Here is a 23520-nt window from a genome sequence, read left to right as displayed (position 1 = left end):
AACAACCTGTAACAGGCAAAAAGGGGAAGAACACTGAAGCGGGAGGGTTTGTCCGGACGCCCTGAGGTCAGGACTGAGAACCGCTCTCCTTTGGGGGTAGACACCAGAACCTTCATCTGGCGCTCGGCGAGGTACAGGTCCACCCTGGGGGGGGGGCGTGGCCAGTCCTGGACCTACCTCGTCTTTCTGCGCCCCTCCTTCCAGCTGGTTCCACCAGGTGGGGGTGGGGAAGGGGAGGATGCGCCCCTGGTTGTGCGTGGGTGCGTGCACCTGTGTGTGCATTCCTCGGTGCGGGGCTCGGCACGCCCCCCTCCTGCCCAGCGTCCGTCCGTCTGTGGGGAGGCTCACACCCCGTGGGCCCGGCGCTGGCGGCGAGGAAGTTTTTAGGAAGACCTGAGCCACCCCCTCGCACCCCTCCCTGACCCAGAGCACCCCCAAACTGGACCCGCACGCGCACCTTTCAGACTTTGTAGCTGTTTTTATTATTAATATTATCTTTTCCTTTAAGCATCCCTTTAAGGGTGAAATGAAATCCAACCATTTACAGAGAAAATGATTTCAGAATGTACATATTGATTTTCCCTTACAAAAAAAATAATACTATTATCATTGGCGTCCTTAAATTATACATTTCCCAGGGCCTTGCCTTCTGCTTGGGGAAGTCCTGTATCCCCTCCCCAACCGTCACCTTTGCCCCCAAAGCTCTCCCACACCTGCCCCTGGGAATGGACATGACCTGTGGGCCGGCTGAGCCTCCTGAGTCTAGAGGTCATAGGGCCAGTGGTTCCCAGGGAAAGACACCTGGTTATGGCAACAGGGCCAGCAGTGCGCCCGCCCTCACACATTCACAGTTTGGTTTCCTTTCATACTGGGGGAGTGGCCCGGGGCTCCCCTGCCCACCCCCCCACCCCCCACCCCCCAGAATTCCCAGTGTATGAATGTGAGTATATGTGAAACTCTTCAACCCCACGCCTTGCCCCCCGCCCCCCCCTCCACTGATGGCTGCTGTCTCCACCCAATGGCCAGGTCTCCACTCGGCAGTGCCCGCGAACAGGGTTCTGGGTCTGAGAGGGAAGGTGGGTCCTGGCAGATCTGAGCTCCTCCCCTCTTCCTTCCCCTGCCCCGGAGCTGGTGAACTGGAGGCCAGGGACCCCTGCCAGCCTGGGGAGGGGGCATGCCCATAGCAGCCGAGGGTGCCAGGGGCACGAGGTGAGGAAGCCCTCAGGAGGGAGGCCCTGGGCTGGGACTCAGGCACGATTCAGGAGCCCCCAGAGACTGCCTGTCCAGGGGGTGAGCAGAGGTGGCTGGGAAGGCAGGCCCCGGTCTGGGTTGGCCCAGAGCCACAGGGACATCCTGATTTCTTTTGCCACTTTTCAGATCCAAGAGGGACTAGGGGGACTGCTGTAACTCCAAGGGAGGGCTTCCCTCAGGGCACCCTGAAGACTTGCTTGGGGTGGGAGACTGGAGGCCATAGGGCCCTGCCACCTGATTCATGCCTGCCGGCCGGACGCTGCTCTGCGGCCAGCTCCCCAGACCACGCCCACGCCAGACAGTTCTCTGGACAGAGCTGAGGCAGAGGAGACCCCCTCCCCTCCTGGCCCGTCAGGAAACCCCAACAAGACCCCCAGAGACAGTCCTGGCTGGAGGCTGGGTGGGATGGGATGGAAGGATATGGTGGGGACCAAAACAGGCCGGGGAGGTAGTGAGCTCTCAGCCGTTCAGCCCTCGGGCCCGGAGGATTCTCATTCCTTGGACTGAAAGACAGACAGACAGACAGACCCCGCATCCCCCTTTAGCCTTGCTTGCTAGGCTCCCCGAGGGCTTTGCGCCTCAGTCACTTTGGGGGAGCTGTGAGGGGCTGTGGCCACAGGCTCCAGGTCCCGGGGAAGGGGAGGCCTGGGCCCTGCCCCCACATCCATACAGAAGCATCTATTTACAGGGACACCCCAATACAGACACACACAAGTACACACCAAACATGCACACATGCCCATAAATACACACACGCACACACAAACATGTCCCGCTCCACAGGCAGGCTCTGCATCCTGGCATGGCTGGGTGAACACCTGTGGGGGCCTCAGGAGGGCGGTGTCTCCCCCCTCCTTCAACTGCAGGCTCTCACTGCCCCCCCCCCCCAGCTCTGGACTGGCAGCGAATGGGGGCAGGAGCAGGTGCGTCTAAGAGCTCTGAACTTGAGAGGAGGATCCTAGGACTGTGTCAGTCATTCTGACGCTCTCTCCCCATGCCCCTCCCTCTGTGCCGAAGATGCTCCTGGTCTCCGTGCTCTCCTCCTTCCTTTACTAAGAGGACTCTCAAGCTGAGGCTGGGCATGTGGCTGAAGACTCCCTTTCCCAGCTTCCCTTGCAGCTGCTTGTGACCACGTGACTAAGACCCGGCCAGTGAGATGCGATCGGAAGTGACCGTGCCATGCTGGCTCATGCCCTTAAAGGGAAAGGACATGTGCTTCTCTTGCCCTTCTCTGCTTCTCCCAGGCTGGGATGCACATGTGATGGTGGGAGCTGAAGCCACCGCTCTGTCCAGAACTGGAAGGTGTGTATGTGGGAAAAAGCAGAGCTGCCCTACTGGATCTGGACCATCTCCCTCTGGACAGTTAAGCTAGAAACAAGCTTGTCTTGCTTAAACCATTGTATTTGGGGGCCTCTTAATGGCAGCAGCTTAGAATCTAACCGATACATCCCCTGCCCCCATGAGATAAACTGAGGGGAATGAGATGACATAACTGACCTCAAAGTCCTTCCTGGTCCCAGGCAGCCTGTGGGCCCTTCCTGGCTCCAGCCAGCCCCAAGCAGGGGCACAAGGGTGACTCTATCAGAGACGGTGGAGGGCTGGGGCTGTGGGTCCCAGTGGGAAGGGGTGATGGGGAACCTCTGCCTCCCCGAGGCCCCCTCGCAGGCCGGCTTGACGGTCCAGCCTCCGGCTCCCATCCCACCCCGAGAACTGGAGTCTTGGCCTTGGCGAGGGCTGAGCGGGCAGCCCACAAGACGACAGTATAAAAAGAAAGACGGAATGTCGAGGCCAGGTTTGGAACCAAAAGCAAGACTCCCCGGGCTTCGGCAGACTCCAGGCCCTACCCCACGGGTGCTATCCAGCGCAGGGGTGTCCTGCGGGCAGAGCTCTCTGATCCCTCCGGCTCAGCCCTTCTGAGGACACTGCGCTTCCTCCCAGCTGGATGCTCCTTTACATCCCTCCCACCTTGCTGTCCCCTCTTCCTCCTGCTCCCGAATGCACCCATTTACAGAGCCCCAGGACCTCCCAGCCTGCCCACCTTCCCGCTGCAGGTCCAAAGCCCCAGGAGGCCCAACGGCAGGTTTCTCCCCGGCCGGGGCCGCAGCTCCCACGTGGCTGGCCTGGGGAGCTTCTCCTGGGTCCCCTTCCCCGACCCTGCCCGCCCTCCCTGGCTACCCAGTAACCGTCATGCACTCTCCGTTGGCACCTCCTGGCCACAGCACTCTGGGTGGACGGAAGGGCTGGACTCCCCTCTCCCGACGAGGAAGGATGCTTTGTGAGCTCACGGGCCTGGCCCTGGGTTCCCAAGGGCTCGGTCCTCTCGGGAACCAGGCAGCCGGCAGAGGGAGGCGGGGAAACAGCGGGAGGGGCTGCCGTCACCCCCCCACCCCGCCCGCCGGCTCTTTGAAGATCTCGCAGCCTTAGCCTTCGACCACATCCGATCTGCCCCTGGCGGGCGGCCTTCCCTCGGGCCCCCTGTTCCGCCGCCCACCTTCCGCTGTGCCCTTGGGCTCCCGGTAGGGGTTGTCCAGCAGGTAGCGGAACTGGGCGTAGTTGCTGAGCAGGTACTTAGGGGCGTACATGTGTTCGCTGGGGTCGGCCGGCGGGTACTCCTGCCGCGTGCCGTCGAACCAGCCGCCCGTGCGGATCAGGCTCCGGATGTAATTGAGGTCCCGCTTGTCCTCGTAGTCGCCCCAGCGGGGGAAGTCGCCGTTCTGGGCGGACACGAGCTTGAAGTAGATGCCCTCGGGCGTGAAGCACCAGGAGCAATGCCAGCCGGCGAAGTGCAGGGGGCTGCCCAGCGACCACTGCACCAGGATGTGGCCGGTGCGGTTCTCGTACTGGCGGAAGTTGGGCATGGTGTAGTACTGGCGGCGGCGCAGGCGGATGCCGTCCAGCCCGTACACCGTCTGCAGCATGTCCACGGTGCAGCCCGACACCACCTCCAGGGTGCCCGGCTGCTTCCAGAAGAAGCCGTAGAGCGACTTGCGCATGTGGAAGGCGAAGGGCTCCGTCCAGCCGTCGTACAGCTTGAGGAAGAGCACGCCGTCGCGCGCGGGGATCTCGTCGGCGTCGTCGATGATGAAGACGTCGTCGGGCCGCAGGTTGCGCAGCCGCGACACGCCGTCCTGCGTCAGGAAGGTGCGCAGGTAGTCGTCGGCGATCCAGCCGTCCTGCCGCCCGCCCGGCGGGAAGTGGTCCAGGAAGACGTAGAGCACCTTGTGCCGGATGTACTCGAAGGTGCCGTTGGTCAGCATCTCGCGGAACTTGAGCGGCCGCGGCTCCCCGTACGCCGTGAAGTTGGACTCGCACACCACGAACGCGTCCACCACGTCGCCCAGCTCGTGGAAGCGCACGTCCAGCAGGTCGAACTCGTGGTTGACGTTGATGGCGTTGATGACCCGCCGCGGCACCTCCCGGGGCACCAGGCGCTCCTTGGTGGGCAGGTTGGAGTACTGCACCACGGTGGGCACGCCGCAGCTGGGCCCGTGCCAGCCCGGGAGGCACACGCACTCCACCCACTTGCGCCGCGCGCCGCGGGGCCCCGGGCGCTCGCGGGTGCTCAGCAGGTGCCGCGCGGGGCCCCGGGCCGAGGAGCCGTCGGCGCCCTCGGCCTTCTCGTCGGGCCGCCCCGAGGGGGGCTTCTCCAGCATCTTGGTGCCCGGTTTGAAGCAGACGCCGCCGGCCTTGGTGCGGACGAAATACTCGGTGGTGTCCTCGGGCAGCACGAAGTCCACCCGGTGGAGCTCCTCGGTGGCCTTGCTCGGCGACAGGGGCTGGAGCAGGGGCGAGTGGGAATAGAGCGGCGTTCGCAGCAGGTCGGGGCTACCCGGCTCCGGGCTGGCCTGGGGCGTGACGGGGGCATTGTTCCAGAAGAAGCTAGACACGAGGTTCGGGCTGAGGGAGGCCAGTTCCCGGGGGAAGGTGACATAGGACAGGGTCTTAAAGAAGTGCAGGAAGGAGATGAGGCACAGGCCGGCCATACAGAACATGAGAAAGAGCTTGTAGCGTCTCATCTTCATTCTGCAGTAAAGAGGGAGACAGCAGACGGGTCAGGGGGTCTGCAGACCCGGGTGACCAGAGCCGAGGCCCCTCTCCTAAGGAAGGGAGCCTGAGGAAGCCTTTGCCGCCACCGTGCCTGTGAGCGTCCTGGCCAGTGCCTGGCGCCCTTGCATGAGGTCACTTCCTGTCCCCCAGAAGTCTAGCCTGGGAATCCCACTCCCTGTACCAAGTACCCCTGGAAGCCCCCCAGCCCCACCCCGTCAAGGAAATTCCCCTCCTGGCTCAGGACCTCCTCCCTGTTGGCTCAGCCCTGCCCCCCCAGAGACTGCCAGGTCAAACACCCCCCCTCCTCCCCTGCAGTCTGATCTTCTATCCCGCCTGCCCACCCTGACCCGACCAGCTGCACCGCTAGGCTTTGCTCCAGCAGCAACAACACCGGGCAGGGCTGAACTTGCCCCGGGGGGCTCCCAGGCCCCAAGGGAGGGAGTGCGGCCGCCGACTTGCCCCCCACCCCGCCCTGCCCCGGAACCGCCCAGGGTGCTGTTCTTTTTTCCGTTGGTGTGGATATGTTGACACATCTAGTTCCTTTTCACTGAAAAATATTCACAGGCCTCAAGGAAACACATTGAACTCTAACACACTTTAAGAGTAAGTACAGGTGCCCGTTTCACTCCCCCCTCTCCAGACCGGTCTCCCCACACAGCTTGACCTGTCTGACATGTGTTGCTGGGTTTTATAGGCAACGATTCTGTTCTTGGTTTCCTATTGTTCGTAAATAGTATCATACTGGACACTAGGCGCACTCGAGTTGTTTTCCCCAATCAATGACAGATGAAACAGACTTTCGTATCAGTAGTAATAAATCTGCCGTTTCCTTTTAAATCCCACATAATATTCCACGGTTATTTTGAATGAATCACTGTCTATTCATGAGTGAGTCATGACTACAACCATTCTCTATTCATTTATGCAGTGTGATTTATCGATTCGTTTGCTTTTATTTATTTATTTATTTAGGAGAGAGAGAGAGAGAGAGAGAGAGAGAGAGAGAGAGAGAGCGCCAGCAGGGAAGAGGGGCAGAGGGGCAGCGGGGGGAGAAAGAAAGAAAGAGAATCTTAAGCAGGCTCCTCCTTCAGTCGGGGCTCGATCCCATGACCCTGGGATCGTGACCTGGGCCTAAATCAAGAGTGGGACGGTCAACGGACTGGGCCACCCGGGTGCCCCAATTTTATCAATTAGTTGATGGCTGTGGAATGGACAGCCTTGTATACTGTCTTTTACAGTTTAAGTAAATGTTCCAGACACTCCTCACTCGGTCTCCCCTAGGGCTAATGTCTTATATATCACCATGGTACATTTGTCATAACTAAAAAATGGAAGTGGCCACATTACTATTAACTAAAGTCCACACTTTATTCAGATGTGCTACTTATCTCGTGAATGAGCCTGTGTAGCGAGACGGCACTTCTGACTGTAAGCGTCCAGCTCACTTTGTCCCGGGGCCCAGGGAGGTGGGCAGGCAGGCTGGAGGCTACACCCATTTGGCCGAGTAGGACCAACGACTTGGTTGGATGACCTACAGGGTCGCTGGAGGGGCTAGGACAGAAACCGGGCTTTGGCATCTGGTGTTTTCATTCCCCCTTCCGTAGATCCCTATGAGTGAGACACTGCCCTTCCACCTAGAACATTCTTTCCCTGAAAATGTTCCTTTCTGTGGCTTCTCTTCCCTTCTCCAGGTCATTTGGGCGCCTTCCTGCCATACTCTGCCCTCCACTTCCTAACTCTGAAGACAGCAGGGTAGAAAGAGGCACACTTGTCTTCAAACTTCTGTGACCTCAAGAACAGCTCACCATCCTAAACGTCAGTTTCTACACCTGGAAATGGGTACAGTGTTCCTGGTGGGCAGCAGGTGCTCAATAAACTTCCATGCTTTCAATGCTGGAAGATTCCAACGTTAATTTTTTCTAAGCTGTGTGGTCATAACGCACAGAATCATGACATGTTTGACCTAGAAAACATTTTAAGAATCACCTCCTTCAATCCTTTAACTTTCTAGAGGAGGAAACCAGGACCTAGGGGGCTTCAGGGACCTGCCTGAGGTTACAAAGCAGGGGCAGGAACCCGGGTGGCTTGACTCCCGTGCTACACCCCTTTCCCGGCCTCACCTTGGTGAGGAGTCCTGAGCAAGCTAGTGAGAACAGTGGGGTCGCCAATCCCACTGGTCAGGGTACTTGTGCCGTCGGGTCCAAGGGGACCCACCTCCTCTAGTTTGAACGCCTGGGCGCTCCTGGAGCCTGCCCAAGGGTGGCCTGCACAGCTGACTGCAGACAGGCAGGACAATCGGGGGTGGGGGCCTGACCTCTGCTAAATGTCAGCTTGTCCTAGGGCCAGGGTGGGAGGGGCCGGTCTCCACTGGCTTTTGGGAAGACAGGAGGGAGGGGCTGCCCCTTGGCAACCTTCTGAAGCAGGTCGTCTGGGCTCCTCTCTCTATCAGGGATTCCAGCCCTATTCTGGCAAAGTGAGACCAGGTAGACCAGGCCAGCAGGGTGGGTGCAGGGGCAGAGGGGTGAGGCCCGATACAGGCAGGTAGATAGGAGTTCTTGCTGTGTCGGACACCGGGCAGAAGGCAACACTGAAGACTGATGTCAGCACAGCGGAAGCCTCCACGGTGACCCGCCAGAGGGCTTTGAGGACCTACTCAGGCAGCCCTGATCCTTCCGGCAGGCTATTTCCACCCCCGCCTTGGAACCTGCCTCCGTGGAGCACACCCCGATCCTGGCCCCCGCTGGACTGAGCTGGCCCATGAGCCGTGGAGGGCAGGGTCAGGCTGCCACTCAGACTAATGCCTGTAGCCGAGGTCACACTGACCCAGCTGCCCCTCGGTTCCCGGGCCAGGCTGGCTTTCAGGATCTCGTTACGCCTGGCCAGATGTGCCCTGCGGAAGACAGACTCACCTGTGCCTGGGATCCCCCTTTCACGGGGGCTTTCAGCGGGCAGCCCCCTGATGAGGCCCGGGCCTGGCTTGCTGCTGGACATGAACGAGCCGAGTGGGGCTCCCGTGTTGCTCCGGCGGCTGGGGAGACTCAGGTGGTCGGCCTGGAGCAAGTCAGTGCCTCACAGACCAGACTTCCTGCGGGCGCCTTCGCTTCTGGCTTCACTCTTACTCTTCTTGTCCTGATCCCTTCTTATCTTATCTTCATGTATTTTGATAAGTGCTCCAAATACATTTTTTTTTTTTTTGACTGAGTGGCATATAAATAGGAAACTGAATAAATAAAGCATCGGCACCTGTGGTCTCCTGTCTCATCCACCCTGGGAGGCTACTGTAACCACCCATTTCACAGATGGGGAAACAGACTCGGAAAGGTGACGAGACTTTTCCCAAAGGACATTAAGCAGGTGGCGACGTCAGGACCCGCACCCACTTCCGCGCTCATGCCAGCACCTCTCTCCCTCCTTACAGCCAAGGCTAGATCCCTCCAGGTGGCCCAGCTGTGAGCGAAATCCACGGAACCAAACTAGGCCCCAGCTGACAGCATTTCTACCTCTGTCCGAACGCCTCCTCGAGAAACACCCAGCGGTAACAAGCCGATGGTCACTGACGCTTACAAGCCAGCGATTGTCCCGAGCACATTACACACTTGACCTCACTGGATCCTCTCAACGGGAAGCAGGTGCTATGTTATTGCCACCCCCATTTTACAGATGAAGAGACTGGGGACAGAGAGATGATATAATTTGCCCACCGGCACACAATTAGGGAGGGTCAGGCTCTGTGGGATCAGCTATGGTAAACCTGTCCTGAGCCCCCTCCATCTGCCACACTCAACCCAAGTAGGGTGACACTCATGAAGAGTCTACTGGTGACCAGGGAGGACAACCCAGTGGATGGAACAGGCACCGTCGCAACTGACCCACACACTACCCCACGGGCTGCTCACCCAACCCGTATCTTCCATTCACTCAGCAGCTGCTTATCAAGAGCCCGCTATGTCCCAGGCACTGTGCAAGGCCCTGGGAACACAGGGGACAAGGCAGACGAGGACCCTCACCTCCATGCAGCACACATGGGGATGAGTAAGGCAAGGGACTGAAATCAACTAGAAATCAACGAGTCAGGTAATAACTTTAGCAAGAGTAGTGCTCCGGAGAAAAAGCAGGGTAAAGGATTAGGAGGTCACATGGCTTCACTGACAAACGGGGGCCAGTGCAGGCCTCACTGAGAAGAGGAGACTTAAGGAAGAGAAAGACTTGAAGACAACAAGAGAGCAGGGGATGAAGGTTCTGGGCAGAAGGAACAGCCGGCGCTCAGGAGGGAGGGATGCGCCCAGATCACACACAGCCTGGGGCCACAGCAGGAAATGTCGCTTTCACGGAAGGATTCTGATCAGAGGAGGAACATGACCCGACTTGGGTCTGAGGAGGCTCACTCGGGCTGCTCTTTTGAGAACACACTGTTGCCTGAAGAATGGAGCGGGGAGAATAATGAAGAGGCCCCAGCACTGTCCAGGCAAGACAAGAGTGGCTTTCACCAGGGTGGGGGAGAGGGCTGCAGAAAGTGCTCAGATTCTGCTAGATTTGCCAAAGACCTGGATGTGAAGTGTGAGCAAGGGGTCAGGACCTAGAAGGACGGGGTAGTCTTTGACTGGGGTGGGGGCCACCCCTCAACAGCCTTCCTGGAGATGGTAAACGGCAGAGCTGGGGCTTTGAGACGGGCTGTCTCTGCAGGGTCCTCGCTCTAACCCTCACCACGGCATCCTGCCCAGCAGATGCATCCTGCCCAGCAGATGGAGGCTGAGTGAGGGGCGTGGCCAGTCACACAGCTGGCTAATGGCAGAGTCTGGCTGTTGACCTTGGTCTCTGGACCCACATCTCATGTCCTTTCCATAGTATGCTTGGTCTAGAAGCTTCACAGTTTGGATGGGAGTGGAGGTGAGCAATACTTTGGATCTGGGAGTAGGAGCTGGGCTGGGGGGCACTGTCCAGCTCGCCGCTCTCCAACCTCTACTCCTGCCTCCTGGCATGTTTGAGTGCCTCTAAGAACTCAGGACTCCAAGAGGGGTGTGGTGGTCAGGACCTGTCTGGAGAAACAAGTTTAACTGAGGAAGGACTTGGGGTCTCTAATGGGCTCGCCCATGGCCCTCCAAGGCCCTGGGCACGCAGCTCCCTGAGGACAAAACCCCTGAGTCCCTCCTCCTACAGAGAGTGATCTTAGGCAACTCAGAGGCCACAACTTAGGCCCTTACTCATCTCAGTGAAATTCACCCAATACTTCTCAGGTGCTTGCTGTGTGTCAGGGCTGGCCTCCCTTGAAACCAAGTGCCTCCTGTCCCAGGGCACAACCTGGAGGAACCATCCCGAGCTCTCCCAACCCTCTTCCCGACTCCCTGCATCAGCCTCTGGGCTCATAAAGCCACTGTGAACCCGAGCCTCAACTCCCTGATCTACGAAATGGATATAAGCATTCCTGTCCTGCCCACTTTTCTGTGTGTTTGCAGCTTAAGCAACAGAAATTTATTTTCAGTTCCTGAGGCCAGAAGTCTGAGACCAAAGTGTCCGCAGACTTGATTCCTTCTGAAGAGGGAGAATCTGCTTCATGCCTCTCCTCTAGCGTCTGGTGGTTTTGCTGGTCATCTCTGGCATCCTTAGCTTGTAGAAGCATCACCCCATCTCTGCCTTCACCGTCCCATGGTATCCTCCCTGTGTGCACGTCTATGTGCACAAATTTATCCTATCAGGACACTAGTCATATTGGATTAGGGGCCCACTCCGCTCTAATATGACCTCATCTTAATTTGACTAATTACAGCTGTACTGAACCCATTTCTGTCCTGCCCCCTTCAAATGAGACACCAAATGGGGGAGACCAATTCATAGCCTTGTCCTGTTCGCAACGCTCACCACGCTGGGCTCACCTCCCCTGACATCTGTCTCCCCAGCGGGACTACCAGCTCCCTGGGGCTGTACAAAAAGCTCAAACAAAAAGCACCCTGCATTGAGGTCTCCTCAGTGTGTTCACCATCACTTCCGCGCACACAGACTCTGGAACCAGACTGCCTGGTCCAAATCCTGGCTCTGCCATCTCCTATCTGTGCAGCCTTGGGCAAGTTCACAACTTTCCTCCTTTTTCATCTGTAAAGTGAGGGTTCAGTAATACTCCATGTAAAGCACTTGGCACATAGTGAGTGCTAAATAAACTTTAACCCTTCTTACTCCCATTGCTATGCCCCAGCCTGGCAGAGAGCAGAGAGAACCTTCGGGTAAGGGCGTGGCTGGAGCAAAGGCTTGGAGGTGAGCCTCTGCCAAAGCCTGGGCCCTGGTGGGTGCTGTCGTGTCCCAGAGGGGAACGGAGCAGAGCAGGGGCTCAGTAAGTGAAGCCTAGGCTGAACCTGAGCCTGACAGTGGAGGGGCTGAGAAGCAGCTCCCCACTTCCCGGGATGCTGGGGAAAGGAGGAAGAAAGAACTTCTGTCAGGCTCTCTAGGAGCTTCCCCAGGCCGCCCCCCACCCCCAACCCCATACACACATACTCCATGAGTTGTACCCAGCCCCAGGAGCCTGGGTCTCCTGCATGAAGTTGGCAGGGGATGGGCTGGATGCTTCCTGGTAGCCAGATAATCAGGGACAGGGGAGGCTAAGGCTGATCCTGACCCAGGACGGTGACAGGATCAGCCCAACCTGGGCCTCCTCTTCTTGTGCTGACTTGTGGCTGTAGCCATGCCCCAGAAGGTACCCCTGGGCAGGTTTTCTTCTTTCCCTCCCTCTTCCCATGTCTTCCTTCTCCTCCTTGTGCCCTCTTTCTTTGGGCTCTGCTTAGAAGGTTGATTGGGTGAGGGAGGGAATCAGATGAACTCAAACCCCACAACCCAGCAACGACCTCAGGGTCAGGGCTCAGGCTGAGTCCAGTGGGGGCTCTTGGCCAGAGAGAAGACAGGTGTTCCCTGGAGACCACAAGCTACATCTGTGGGCCTTACCAGGCTGGCAGCAGCCTCCTGGGTGCAGACACACCCTGACAACTGTCATCGGGTGATGAGAGGTTCCCATGGAGCTCTCCATGGTCCTGAGCTTGCCTGCGCTGACCAGGGTCCTAGCTCAGCCCTGGGAATGCCCTCTGCCAGCCTCTCACTGGCCCCTGCCAGCCTCCTCTGTGGTTCAGTGGCTCATGTCCTAATGGTCACTTGCCTTGCCCACCATCCTCTGACACCCTTCCCTGCCTGCCTCATGACACCCGATCCCTGGTGTCCTCAGTTCTGGAACAGCCATGGGGCACTCAACTCCTACAACTGGAAGAAGGGACCAGCTGCACTCTATGTCCAGCAGCAGAGAGATCTGACACCTAGTAGGTGTTCAGGACGCTCTGGGAAATGTCCACTGGGGAAACCTTGGAGGTTCCACAGCCCACCTTGTCTCCACTCTTGGGCAGGAACTGGCCCATCTAAAACCCCCGGCCTGGGAGCACCTTTGAATGCAACCTCACGGCCTCTCCAGGAATTGGTCCATCTGCTTGAAAGGGCATCTTGATTTTGCGCTGAAGTCCGCCTCCCTGTGCTCACCTCTACCCCACATTCTAGTCCTACCCCATGTGACCCAAGGGCTCCACCCATCTCCATGGGGGTGGCAGGAGGTGTATCTTTGCATCAAACTGCCTAAGACACAGAGTAGGCACGGCGGTTGTGATGTCAGATCTGAACACTGCCTATGATTTTTGACAAGTTATCTTACCTCTCCCTGCCTCAGTTCCCCTTCTCTGTAAAACGGAGGTGTAATACTCCCTACCTCATAAGGTTGTTTTGGGAATCAAATGAGTTAATCCATGCAAAGGACTAGTAACTGTGCCTAAGCATACAGTTAGTGCTCCGTGAGCAGTGGCCTCCATTGTTACTGGAAGTCAGAAAGATTTCATTTGAATCCCAAAGCTGTAATTTCCTGTGTGCTCTTAAGCAAGTTACTTAGCTTCTCTGAGCCTCAGTCTTAGATGAAGAAGGAAGATATCCTCTCCCATGCAGTCCTGTGGGAGATCTGGATGAGCCATGGTGTCCAAGCATCCTGCAAGGAGTCTAGCAACTGGTAGATGCTCTAAAAATGCCTGTCTCTTTTCTTCAGTTTGGCTTTCCTGCCAGACAACCAAATGTAGATGATACAACTGAACATGCCAGGCCTTGCTCCTGGCCAGCTTTGTTAAAGGACTGGGCCAATTGGAAGGCTGCTTACTACTGACTGGCACCCAACACCCTACAAGGCATTCTCAGTGACTCATCTGGCTTTCAGAACCCAGGGAATGTAGAGCCCACAGAGGTCCAGACTCCTCTCCCAGGGTTGGAAGGGTCCTGGTGTAAGAATATTGGCCACACCCTCACCCGAGGCCCATGCCAAGTGCCCATCTGGCCTCTGCTTGTCCAATTCTTAGCACCACCCATTCCAAGCACGTTGGGCTGCTAGAAATCTTCCTTCTGTTGACCTAAATCAGCTTCCCTGGAGCTGCTGCTACTGCTTCCGGGTCCTTCCTTGGGGTTAAGCAGAGCAAGTCAGCGCCGCAGGGATCAGAAGACTCCGGGACTAAATAAGGGTCCTTCCAATATGAGGTTCCATGATCCTACATAGGGAGACGGGCAGAGGAGGCAGCTACGGAGTACGACAACTTCCGGAGTCCTGGCAAGATATGAGAAACGGCTGACGCTGTATCTATTTCTTTACCCCTCATTTTATCCATTTCTTCGGCTCATGTCCATCAGGCAAAGCTCCATAAGGATCAAGCCGACACGCGAGGGTCACCCTACAGCCAGCACATCATCCAGGCCACTGGTGAGCATTTACCAAGAACTTGCAGTGTGCTGGGCACTGCCGCCGCAATGGCTGGAGAAATTGGGGCCCGATTCCTGGGGCCAACCCTGGAGGAAGGTATGTGAGTCTCCACTTTATAAATGAGGAAATGGATGCTTCAGGAGGTTAAGCTACTCGCTCAGGTACACAAGGCTGGTGGGAATGAAGCAGATGGAAACCAAGATTCCCCAAGCCTCCTCCTGCACCTGCTGACAGGCAGACCTGGGACCCAGTGGGGCTGCAGATTTGGGGATTCTGCCCCAGGCTAAACACAAATGGCTTGGCTGAGGGAGGGTCTGGTGTATCATGACGCCCAGTCCCCAGGACTTCTACTCCCCGGTCTCTCCAGAGACAAGTCAGCTTAAAGGGCCAGCCCTGGCCAAGGACCCCATCTGCCCAGCAACTAGAAAGTCCTGGCAAACCTTGTTCACCATGGGGCAGGTGGGAGAGCTGCTGCTCCTATCCACAGATAAGGAAACCAAGGCCCGAAGGAGATGCACAGCTACAATGGGAGCCAGTTCTTGACCAGCCAGATGGGGCACCCAGGCCACTCCCCAGGGCACAAAGATCTGGGCCCTACTCTTTCTGCTGGTACAGCTCCAAGGCAGGGGCCCGGCTGAAGGCTCAGCCAATGCCCATGCCCAGGAGCTCTTTCCGTGATGAACCCTCCCCCCCCCACACTCCACAATGAGCCAGCGTGCCCTGGGCCTCTCTCCTTCCTCCAAACCCCTCCCCTCCAGAACTCCGCCTGGTCCCAGCCCCCTGCCAGCTGCTAGAGAACTTTCCCACGGTGTGGTTAGCATGTGCCTGAGAAAGTTAGTTCCCAAGGCTGGGACCTGCCCTCAGCGACCTGGGGCCTCCTCTTTCCCCACTGGTCACTGGCCCACCGAGGATATCAGTGTCTGCTCCCCAGAGGCCCATGGGTAGTGAAGATATAGAACATTTCCACCATCGTGGAATGTTCTACTGGATAGCACCGAGGCTAAACAGATCAGTCATCCTCAGGCATCAGCCAATGGGGTGGCTTTGCTCAGAAGCCTGTAGTGGTTCCCAGTGCCCAGCACTGAGGCTCGTGGCTGTTGTGACCCCTGCCTCTTGAGATCTGCCCCTACCTTCCCTCATTCATGTTAACATGGTGGTCACCACTTATCACGTGCTTAAATAACGTGCCAGCTGTCAGCTGGGGGTTTTACACATACTTGACCCTCCCAGCCATCATGGGGGTAGGACTTATTATCCCCGCTTTACCCAGGAAGAAACTGGAGCTCAGAGGGCAAAGCCACCTGCAGAACATTCCTCTGCCCACCTGTACACATCCACTGCTCTGTAGGGCCTGAGAGCCACACAGCCTCCACTTACAGTGGGGGGGTGGGGGTGGAGATGTTGGCCTCATCCCCAGGCCACTGAAGGCTCTGAGTGGGGCAACTCCCTAAGCCTGTGCCTGAGGGTGGCCCGTGTCAGCTTCCAGAGCCATCCAAGAGCACACTCTGCGCTGTCCAACACACCCGCCATTAGCCCCATGTGGCTGCCGAGCACTTGAAATTGACTGGGAGACTGAGGAGCTAATTTACAACGTAACTTAATTTGAATTTTAGGTTAATAGCCGCGTGTGCTAACAGCTACTGCATTGGAGCCCACAGGTTTGGACCAGACTGGGGAGAACAAGGCAGGGAGATGGGATGACAGCACCAGCCCTGTGGGAATGGGGGAGCTGGCCACGGGAGGGGGCAGCGTGATCAGAGGAGAGGATGCTCATCGGGACAGCTGCGGTGCAGGAGGCGAGGACGCAGCCTGTGGCCTCCGGCCTGGGACACAGGACCAGGGTGGGGAGGGGTAGCGAGCTGCCATGACAAAGTGACAGAGGGAGTGAGCAGCAGGAGGGTTCACGGCCTCACGGGCAAGAGGTGGGCTGGAGGCAGGACCTGGGGAAAGTCTGGGAAGGAGGAAAGGGAGGAAGAGAGCCACAGTGCCTGGGGGTGGAGGGATGGGAGGGAGGGGGCTGGGCCTCATTCTGCCGAGGCGGCTGGAGGCACTGCTGTGACGGAGCTGTGGTGTTCAGGTCACAAGGCTGTGGTGAAGATTTCACTTTATTTTTTAAAGCTTATTTATTTTGAGAGAGAGACAGAGACAGAGACAGAGAGAGCCTGCATATGTGAGTGGGGGAGGGGCAGAGAGCGAGAATCCCGAGCAGGCTCCATGCTGTCCGTGCAGAGCCTGACGTGGGGCTCGAACACACGAACTGATCACGACCCGGGCCAAAATCAAGAGTGGGACGCTTACATGACTGCACCACCCAGGCGCCCCAGGATTTTAAATACAAGTGCCTGCAGCACTGCCTGGAAGAGAGACCACCAGGTAGGTGCTTGTGAAACAACATCTGGTGAGGGGCATGTGATGAATGTCACAGGAGGGAGACTGAGGCATCTGTCTCTGGGAAGCAGACTCTTGGTGGGTGGCTTTGGGGAGGAGAAGATGGGAATAGACACAGACATACACAAACATCGCACGTAAAGGGCTATGTGGGCACTGAGAACAGGTGTTCCCAAATCAGGTTCCGTGGCACCTCATGGGGTCCTCCTGGGACCAGAGAATGAGGTGGGGGGGGGAGGAGAGAGGTAACAAAGCCAGGGACACCCCCCCCCGCCAAAAAAAAAAAAACCATCAAAAAGATGCTCTCTCAACTTCTCAATTTCATACATTGGCGTTCCTCGTAAGATTTTGTTTGTGGAAAACTTTTCTACACCAAAAACCGGTCTGAAAACCCCAGCCAGGCAGAGAAGGAACCGTGTGAACCTCAAAGGGCAGAGCACTGATGAATGCCCACCCACGGTGGTGGTGGGCATGCATTGCAGAAGCCCCCCTCCCCGCCCCTGCCCCGGGGGGCTCTGATGGCCTCACACACACAGCCTGGGAAGGAAAGTCACAGATTGGGCCTGGAGGAACAGCCACCCCAGGAGTGGGGAGTGGTTTTGCCCGAGTCCCCTTAGCGGTCCAGGGAGGGAAGGTGGATGGGTCCCAGCAGGAGTGCAGGCACTGTCGGGCCGGGGTAGGAGGAGCAGGTGGCGGCCACCCAAGTATGACCGCCAAGTATGACCTGTGCCAGGGGCCATGTCTCCGCCAACCCCTGCTTCTGCCCCGTCACAGCAAACCTCAGCAGTGATCGGTCTTGTCTCCTGCCCTGTTCATTCTATTCCCACACTGTGCGCGCTCCAAGTCAGGCTGACCCTGTGTTCCCGGCGCCCAGCACGGGGCCCAGCCCAGACATTCAGTGGATGTTTGGGACAAGCCAGAGGGGTGAGCACTAAGGTAGAACAGGGATCTGGCTGTGTCCCCGTCAGCAGGGCCACGTCCAGTCACGGGCTTGCCCAGTGAAGAATCAAGGGGCATAGCTACCCTGGTGGGGGCTGGGCCGGGGTGGAGGGAAGGCGCCCAGGGGCTGGGAGGACCACAGTCAGTCACGGCGCTTCTGTCCTTCCCTAGGGTCGGTGGAGAGAGCAGATCGGTCCTGGCTTTTGGAGTTGGGGTTGCAGCGGGGCTCGGGATACACAGATGAAGTCCCGCCCCTAGAGCTCAGTCCGGTGGCGGGACAGAGGACGAATGACGAAAACGAACGACAGATGCCAGGTGTCAGGGGGGACCTCCCGAAGACAGGACGTTTCAGCTGAGACCCAAGAAGGAGCCACCTCACAGAGTGGGAACAGCATGTCAGGCAGAAGGCTGACCAAGGCCTGTGGGTTGAAAACTCCCAGTGCAGTGACAGCAAAGGGGGGGGGGGTGTTTGAGTCCTTGAAGAGCATGTGGAGCCCAAGGGGGTGACAAGGACCCCCCGCGCTTCGGGGACTGCTTGGACAGAAGCCTGGGCACCCCTTCTCACCCCTCTTGAGTCAGTAATCTGGATGCAGCTAAACCCTCTAACTGGGCAGGGCTGGACAGGTCTGGGGAGCGGTTGGCCCGGAACATTCCTTCCAGAAGATGGCGCCTCCATCATCATCACCTTCATGGCAGCTGGCACGTTCTGAGTGGCCTAGGTCCCTTCCTCCATTGGTCCTCCCAGCCACCGGGTGGTGAGGAGACAGGCACAGGGGTTGAGGGACCTGCCTGAGACTCACAACCGGGAGCAGCAGGACTCACGCCCACTCACCACCTCTGGGGGTCCTCACTCTGGAGGCAAGGTCTAGGCCGCTGCCTTCAGCCTTGCCCAGAGCAAGGAGCCCTCTCACCTCCACCTTAGCCCCCGGCGGGAGCCCGCAGGCCTGCCATTTGTGAGTCCCCAGCCTCCCTGGTTCCAGCAGGTGACTGGATCTGTTACGAGAGCGCTGGACCCAGGAGAGCCGCATCGCCAAAATCCTTTCTGAGGCTCCCCCCCAGGGCAGCGCTCTGGCTGCAGAACAGTGACGTAAAACCACAAAGCCCAGGGTTTCCTGAAAGCCCGCAGGAGCCCCAGGGCCCCTTCCCTCTCCCCACCTGGTGACAGCAGAAACAGATCACCCTGGACAGGGTCCGGGGTAGGGATCTCCAGTACCCTTGTGGTGCTCTAAACAGTCAGGAGACCTCCCTGGTGAGGTGTGGACTTCAGAAGGTTCCAGGGGGCCTGAAGTCCCTCAGGGAACCCGGCTCATGCCTGTACTGCAGACCCCCCGCCCACGAGTACTGTCCTCCTAAGACTCACTATGTTTTCCCTAGTCCTGCTGGCCAGGAACTTCTGGAATTCTCAATCATCTCGGGAGGGTCCCATACCAGCCGCACCCACACTCCGGGGGTGTCTGTCTACTTGCTGTTTGCCCGACCCCTCAGCGGCCTGTCACCACACAGGGGGAAAGAGAGGGCATGCCTGAGGCCCGTCCCCGCGCTGCCCTCTGGCAGAATGCTAATTGCTTCAGCTCCCTTCTCGAATTCCATCCCTATATCAGCCCCTTGGCTGTTACAGACAGGAAACAGGTTCAAAGGGTCTGAGTGACCAGCCTGGCTGGCCCTGTGAGTGGCAGCAGTGTGTCTGACCCAACCCTAGGGCCTCCCGCTCCCCACCACGCCACCCTGCCTCGGTACCCGCCTGGCCTCTCCCTGCCGGGGCCCGTCTTGCCCTCCCCTGACCCGGTACCTGCCTCGGGTCCCCGAGGTGGCACACCACAGGTGAGGCACAGTGTCCCGTTCCAGCTGCCACAGCCCGTGCCGGGCCGCTGTGGCCCGATGACAGCGGTTTCCTCGCTGGAGGCTGTCTCCTGCCCCCAGGCTGAGCACAAGCGGCAGTTAGGTGGCCATGTCCCGGGGGCAGCCAAACTTGGCCCGGCCTCAGCTCTGGCCTTCACCTGGGCAGGTTTCCCGGCCCCACCTCTCCCCAGCTGGGTCACCTCGCTCAGGGCTCCAGTCCCCTCGTCTGTACAAGGTAGAAACAGGTGGCCCAGTGGCAGTGACGGCAGCCCCACCCCGCTGGAGCTGCTCTAAAGTGCCGGGTGCCGGGGCACGTGGGTGCCGGGACGTGGGCGCACTCTCAGTTTCCACCTTACTTACAGGGTGAGGGGTCTGGTAAACCACGTGCCTGTCTCCTCTTGGAGCCTCGCCTGCTCCCTCTGGGTGGCAGGTCACCCTGAACGGTTCCCATACTCCCAAGGCACTGCTGGGCATTTTTGGTAGGGCACTGATGGGCAGTGGAGGAGTGGGGTACAGGTGGAAAAGGTTGGACGTGCTCTCTACCGGGGGGAACCCGGTGTCCCAAACCCAGTGTGGGCGTCGGGGGGCCAGAAGCGGAGCCTGAATCCTGACTGTCCCCCAGAAACCCTGCACCGTTCACCTGCGAGTGGCCTCAGTACTCAACAGCCCGTGGCCCGGATGAGACACGGGGGGCCCAGAGGAGACCAACCGTCCAGCCTGGCCCCGGGCCCAAGTCCAGCATTGCAAGGCGTTCATTCCTGGCGGTGGGGATGACCCTCTCCGGGCTCCTTCTGAAGAGGGTGAAGACAGAAATCAGAGCCTGGCCGAGAAGAGCTCTGGGGGACTCCTCCTCCTTCACACCCAGCTTAGCCCTTGCCTCCCCTGGGGAGCTGCCCTCAAGCCCAGCAAACTCAGAAGCCCGCCGTCAGCCTGCAGAGAAATGTCCCGTCGGCCGGCCGTGCGGGCTGAGAGGGCCTGAGTCCCGCTCTCGGTGCCTGACAGTGAACGTCAGCTGAGAGGATGCCAGTGTGGGAGGACCGCCCTGTCATCTCCGCGGTGCGGGCCGGCTGGGTGGGGCAGGGGTGGGTCCTGGGTGCCAGGAGGGGGAAGGAATGAGAAAAAGAGAAGTGCAGGGTCCAGCCAGGGTGAGGCCAAGGAAGCGGGGGGCGGGGGAGGGGGCACGAGCCTGTAACGACTCATTGGGCAGATCATTAACACGCACGGAGCAGCCAATTAGAGGAAAGTCAAAAACCCAGCTTCTTCTAATCCACGAACGGAACATGGGGCCAGTCCTTCCACAAAGTTCACTGACCCAGACCCCACGCAGGCTCATCGCTCACACCCCTGTGGGGCCTGCTGAGGCTCCTGCACTTCTGCCTTGCGGCTCCCTGCCCAGCTCCTGGCCTCTCAGCCTCCGAGACCCAAATAACCCACCCACTGGGGGAGAGCAGACAAGCCCGGGAGGCAGGGGCGGTGAGCGGCTCTGCCCGCCTCCTCCCCTGCCACGTCTGTGGACTGGCGATCACCATGAGAAAAGCGAGGCCCGCGAGGCTGGGGCTGGCCTCCCCGAGAAAGGAAACTCCCTCGAAGGCCCGGAGATGCTGCTCAAGAGTCCCCAGCCCCACCTCTCAGGGCACCACAATGGGCAGCAACTCCCTAGAATCTGGACTCAAATCCTGCCTGTGCCTCCGCCCCATGTGATCTTGGGCAGGTGGCTTAATATCCCTAGGCCTCTGAGTCCCCATCTGCACTGTGGGACCATCCCAGCCCCTCACCCCATGACGAATGACTTAACAGGGTCACATCCAAAGAGCCTCAGCACCGACCAGTCCTCTGAGCTCCTCGTGAGCTGAAAAGTTCACCCTGTGCCACCCAACCATGGCCTCACCATGTGCCTGGTGTCACGGGCAAGGCCCGCTGGAGTGTCCTTCCAAAATGCACCCGGAACCCAGCCCCACTCCTCCTCCTCACTGGCCTCCCTCCTGCCCCCTTTTTTCTCCGTCTTGAAATTATTTTTGAACAAGGGGCCCTACATTTTCTTTTCATTATTTTCTTTTATTTTTTTTTTTTAATGTTTATTTTTGAGAGAGAGAGAGACTGAGCGTGAGCAGGGGAGGGGCAGAGACAGAGAGGGAAACGTGGAATCCGAAGCAGGCTCCAGGCTCTGAGCTGTCAGCACAGAGCCCGACGTGGGGCTCGAACTCACGAACTTGGAGATCGTGACCTGAGCCGAAGCGGTCAACCAAGTGAGCCACCCAAGTGCCCCTATTTTATTTTATTTGAGACAGAGAGAGAGAGAGAGAGAAAGAGAGCACACAAGAGTGGGGGGGGGGGGGCAGAGGGAGAGAGAGAAGAGAATCTTAAGCAAGCTTCGGGCCAGACGCAGGGCTCAATCCCATAACCCTGGACTCCTGACCTGAGCAGAAATCAAGAGTCGCAGGCTTAACTCACTGAGCCACCCAGGCATCCCTCGGGGCCCCACATTTTCATTTGGCACTGGGCCCCACAAATTCTGTCACTGCAAAGTCCCCACCAGGCCATGTCCCCCCTCCCCGCACCCCACTCAACCTCCTCCCACAAGACCCTCCCCTCCGACCCCACCCACACACCGGTCTCGCTCAGAATGAAATCCACACTCCTCTCTGGGCCCACAGGCCCCGCCAATCTGGTCCCCGAATCTTTGCTGCCCTCGCCTCCCTCGTCCACTCGGCTCCAGTCACAGTCCCCACCTTTCCGTCTCAGGGTCCTCCCACTGGCTGCTCCTCGGCCTGGAATGTGGCTGCCTGCTCAGAGGGGCCCTCCTGGCCCTCCAGCTAGAGCGGCTGTCCCCTGCCCAGGTCGTCTGCTCCCCAGCACTCACAGCGGAAGCTAGCCGTCTCCTTGTTTACGTGTTCGTGGCCTGTCTCCCCCACCCACACCCCGGGGCTCAGAATGTCAACAGGAGAGCAGGGTCATCGTAAGCCTGTAAGCCTCGGTCACCGGTCACGGCTGCTCCCCACCCCCTAGGACAAAGCCTGGCCCGGAGCAGACGCTCCATAAACAACTGGTGCGCGACGACGGACCCTGCCTGAGAAGTGATGACAGACTCTGAGTGACAAGTACCGTCTAGTGTGGGGCGGCAGGCCCGGCCAATGCAATTCGAGCCCATACCCGGCAGGGTGTTCTCCCCTGATCCCAGGCCCAGAGAACCCCCCCCCGCCCCCCCCCCCACCTGGATCCTCAGTGCCGCTGAGATCAGCACAGGGTGTCGGGCAGTGCCAGCCCCTCCCACCAGGCTCCCCCCTCCCCCAGGGGGACAATGTACAAAGGGCCACTTCAGCACGGAGCTGCGTCTCTAGCCCACAGGCCTGAGGTGGGGGAGGGGAGGGCGTGCCCAGCCCTCGGCTGTCCTCATGGAGCCCGCTCTAGCACAGGGCCAGGAGGGTGACAGATTCAAGCTGTAGCGCGGAGAGGCTTTGTTCCAGGAGCTGCGCCTTGAGGCGCGGGGGAGATACCCTTGCACAGCGCGGGGATGAGACACATCAATGCACGGGGTCGGCGTGCCCGGGCAGAGGGCGGTCCCCGTGGACCCAGGCAGCAGGAGTGGAGTGGCGCTCCCCCACGTGGACAGGGCACAGTTGCGAGGTGCAGCCGGGCACTCAAGAGGCTAAAGTGCTCGCGGGGTTAAGGGAGAGAGAGGAGCAGACCCGGCGGGGTCTGGGCCAGGCTGGAGGGCAGAGGCCTGGGCTCAGAGTCGGCTCCCATCCTGCCTGGGACCCTCCGCCGCAAAACCAGCCACAAAGAACTCGCTCAAATAGTGGTTCCGGAAACCTGAACTGATAACCCGAGATGTGACCATCCACCCAGTCTCCAAGGCCAGGAGCCCGGCAGTCATCCTGAATCTGGCTTCTCGCTGACCTCGCGCTCCCCATCGCCAGGCCCGTCTCTTCCACGCCCCCGTACTTGTCCCGCCGGCCCCTTGTGCCACTGTCCCACGCTGCCTGTGCCACCATCCACGCTCACCTGGACAACAGCAGCAGCCTTGCCAGGGAAGGGGCTCCTGGCTTGCGCCCCACGAGCCAAGCAAAAGCCACATCCGATGCTTGGAACACCTGCCCCCGGGGATAAAGTCCAAATCCTCTAGGAGGCTCCAAGTTTCTGTGTAATCTTTCACTCCCTGCCCAGGTAGGCTCAGCTGAACTGCACTTCCCCCAGGCTGAGGAAGGACTGAGCCGCCTCACCCCTGGCCTGCCCCCCAGAGCTCCTCACCCGACACTGGGTGGTGCTGCCCAACTCTCCTGGGGCCCCAGCTCCATTGCATG

At 58.9% G+C, this 23520-nt stretch overlaps 1 protein-coding gene across 6 annotated transcripts in view; it reads right to left on the bottom strand.

Annotated features, from left to right (window-relative positions):
* Positions 1 to 984: 984 nt before the first annotated feature.
* MGAT3 (beta-1,4-mannosyl-glycoprotein 4-beta-N-acetylglucosaminyltransferase) overlaps positions 985 to 23520 on the bottom strand; it is a 55601-nt gene continuing 33065 nt past the window's right edge. For 2 of the 6 annotated variants that reach the window (XM_019835608.3, XM_045062389.1), the window contains one exon: positions 985 to 5274. In XM_019835608.3, coding sequence (XP_019691167.1) covers positions 3672 to 5273 — 1602 coding nt within the window. In that variant the 5' untranslated portion in view covers position 5274 and the 3' untranslated portion in view covers positions 985 to 3671. Of the gene's footprint in view, positions 5275 to 7418; positions 8169 to 8207; positions 11738 to 21948; positions 22367 to 23221; positions 23473 to 23520 lie in introns of those variants that run through there. The other 4 variants (XM_019835607.3, XM_019835605.3, XM_019835606.3 and 1 more) reach the window with 4 other exon arrangements.

Source organism: Felis catus, chromosome B4 (assembly GCF_018350175.1).
Source record: "Felis catus isolate Fca126 chromosome B4, F.catus_Fca126_mat1.0, whole genome shotgun sequence".
In the NCBI taxonomy this organism is placed as follows: Eukaryota; Metazoa; Chordata; class Mammalia; order Carnivora; family Felidae; genus Felis; species Felis catus.
Note: the sequence above shows the minus strand (reverse complement) of the source record. Positions and strands in the feature narration are given on the sequence as shown.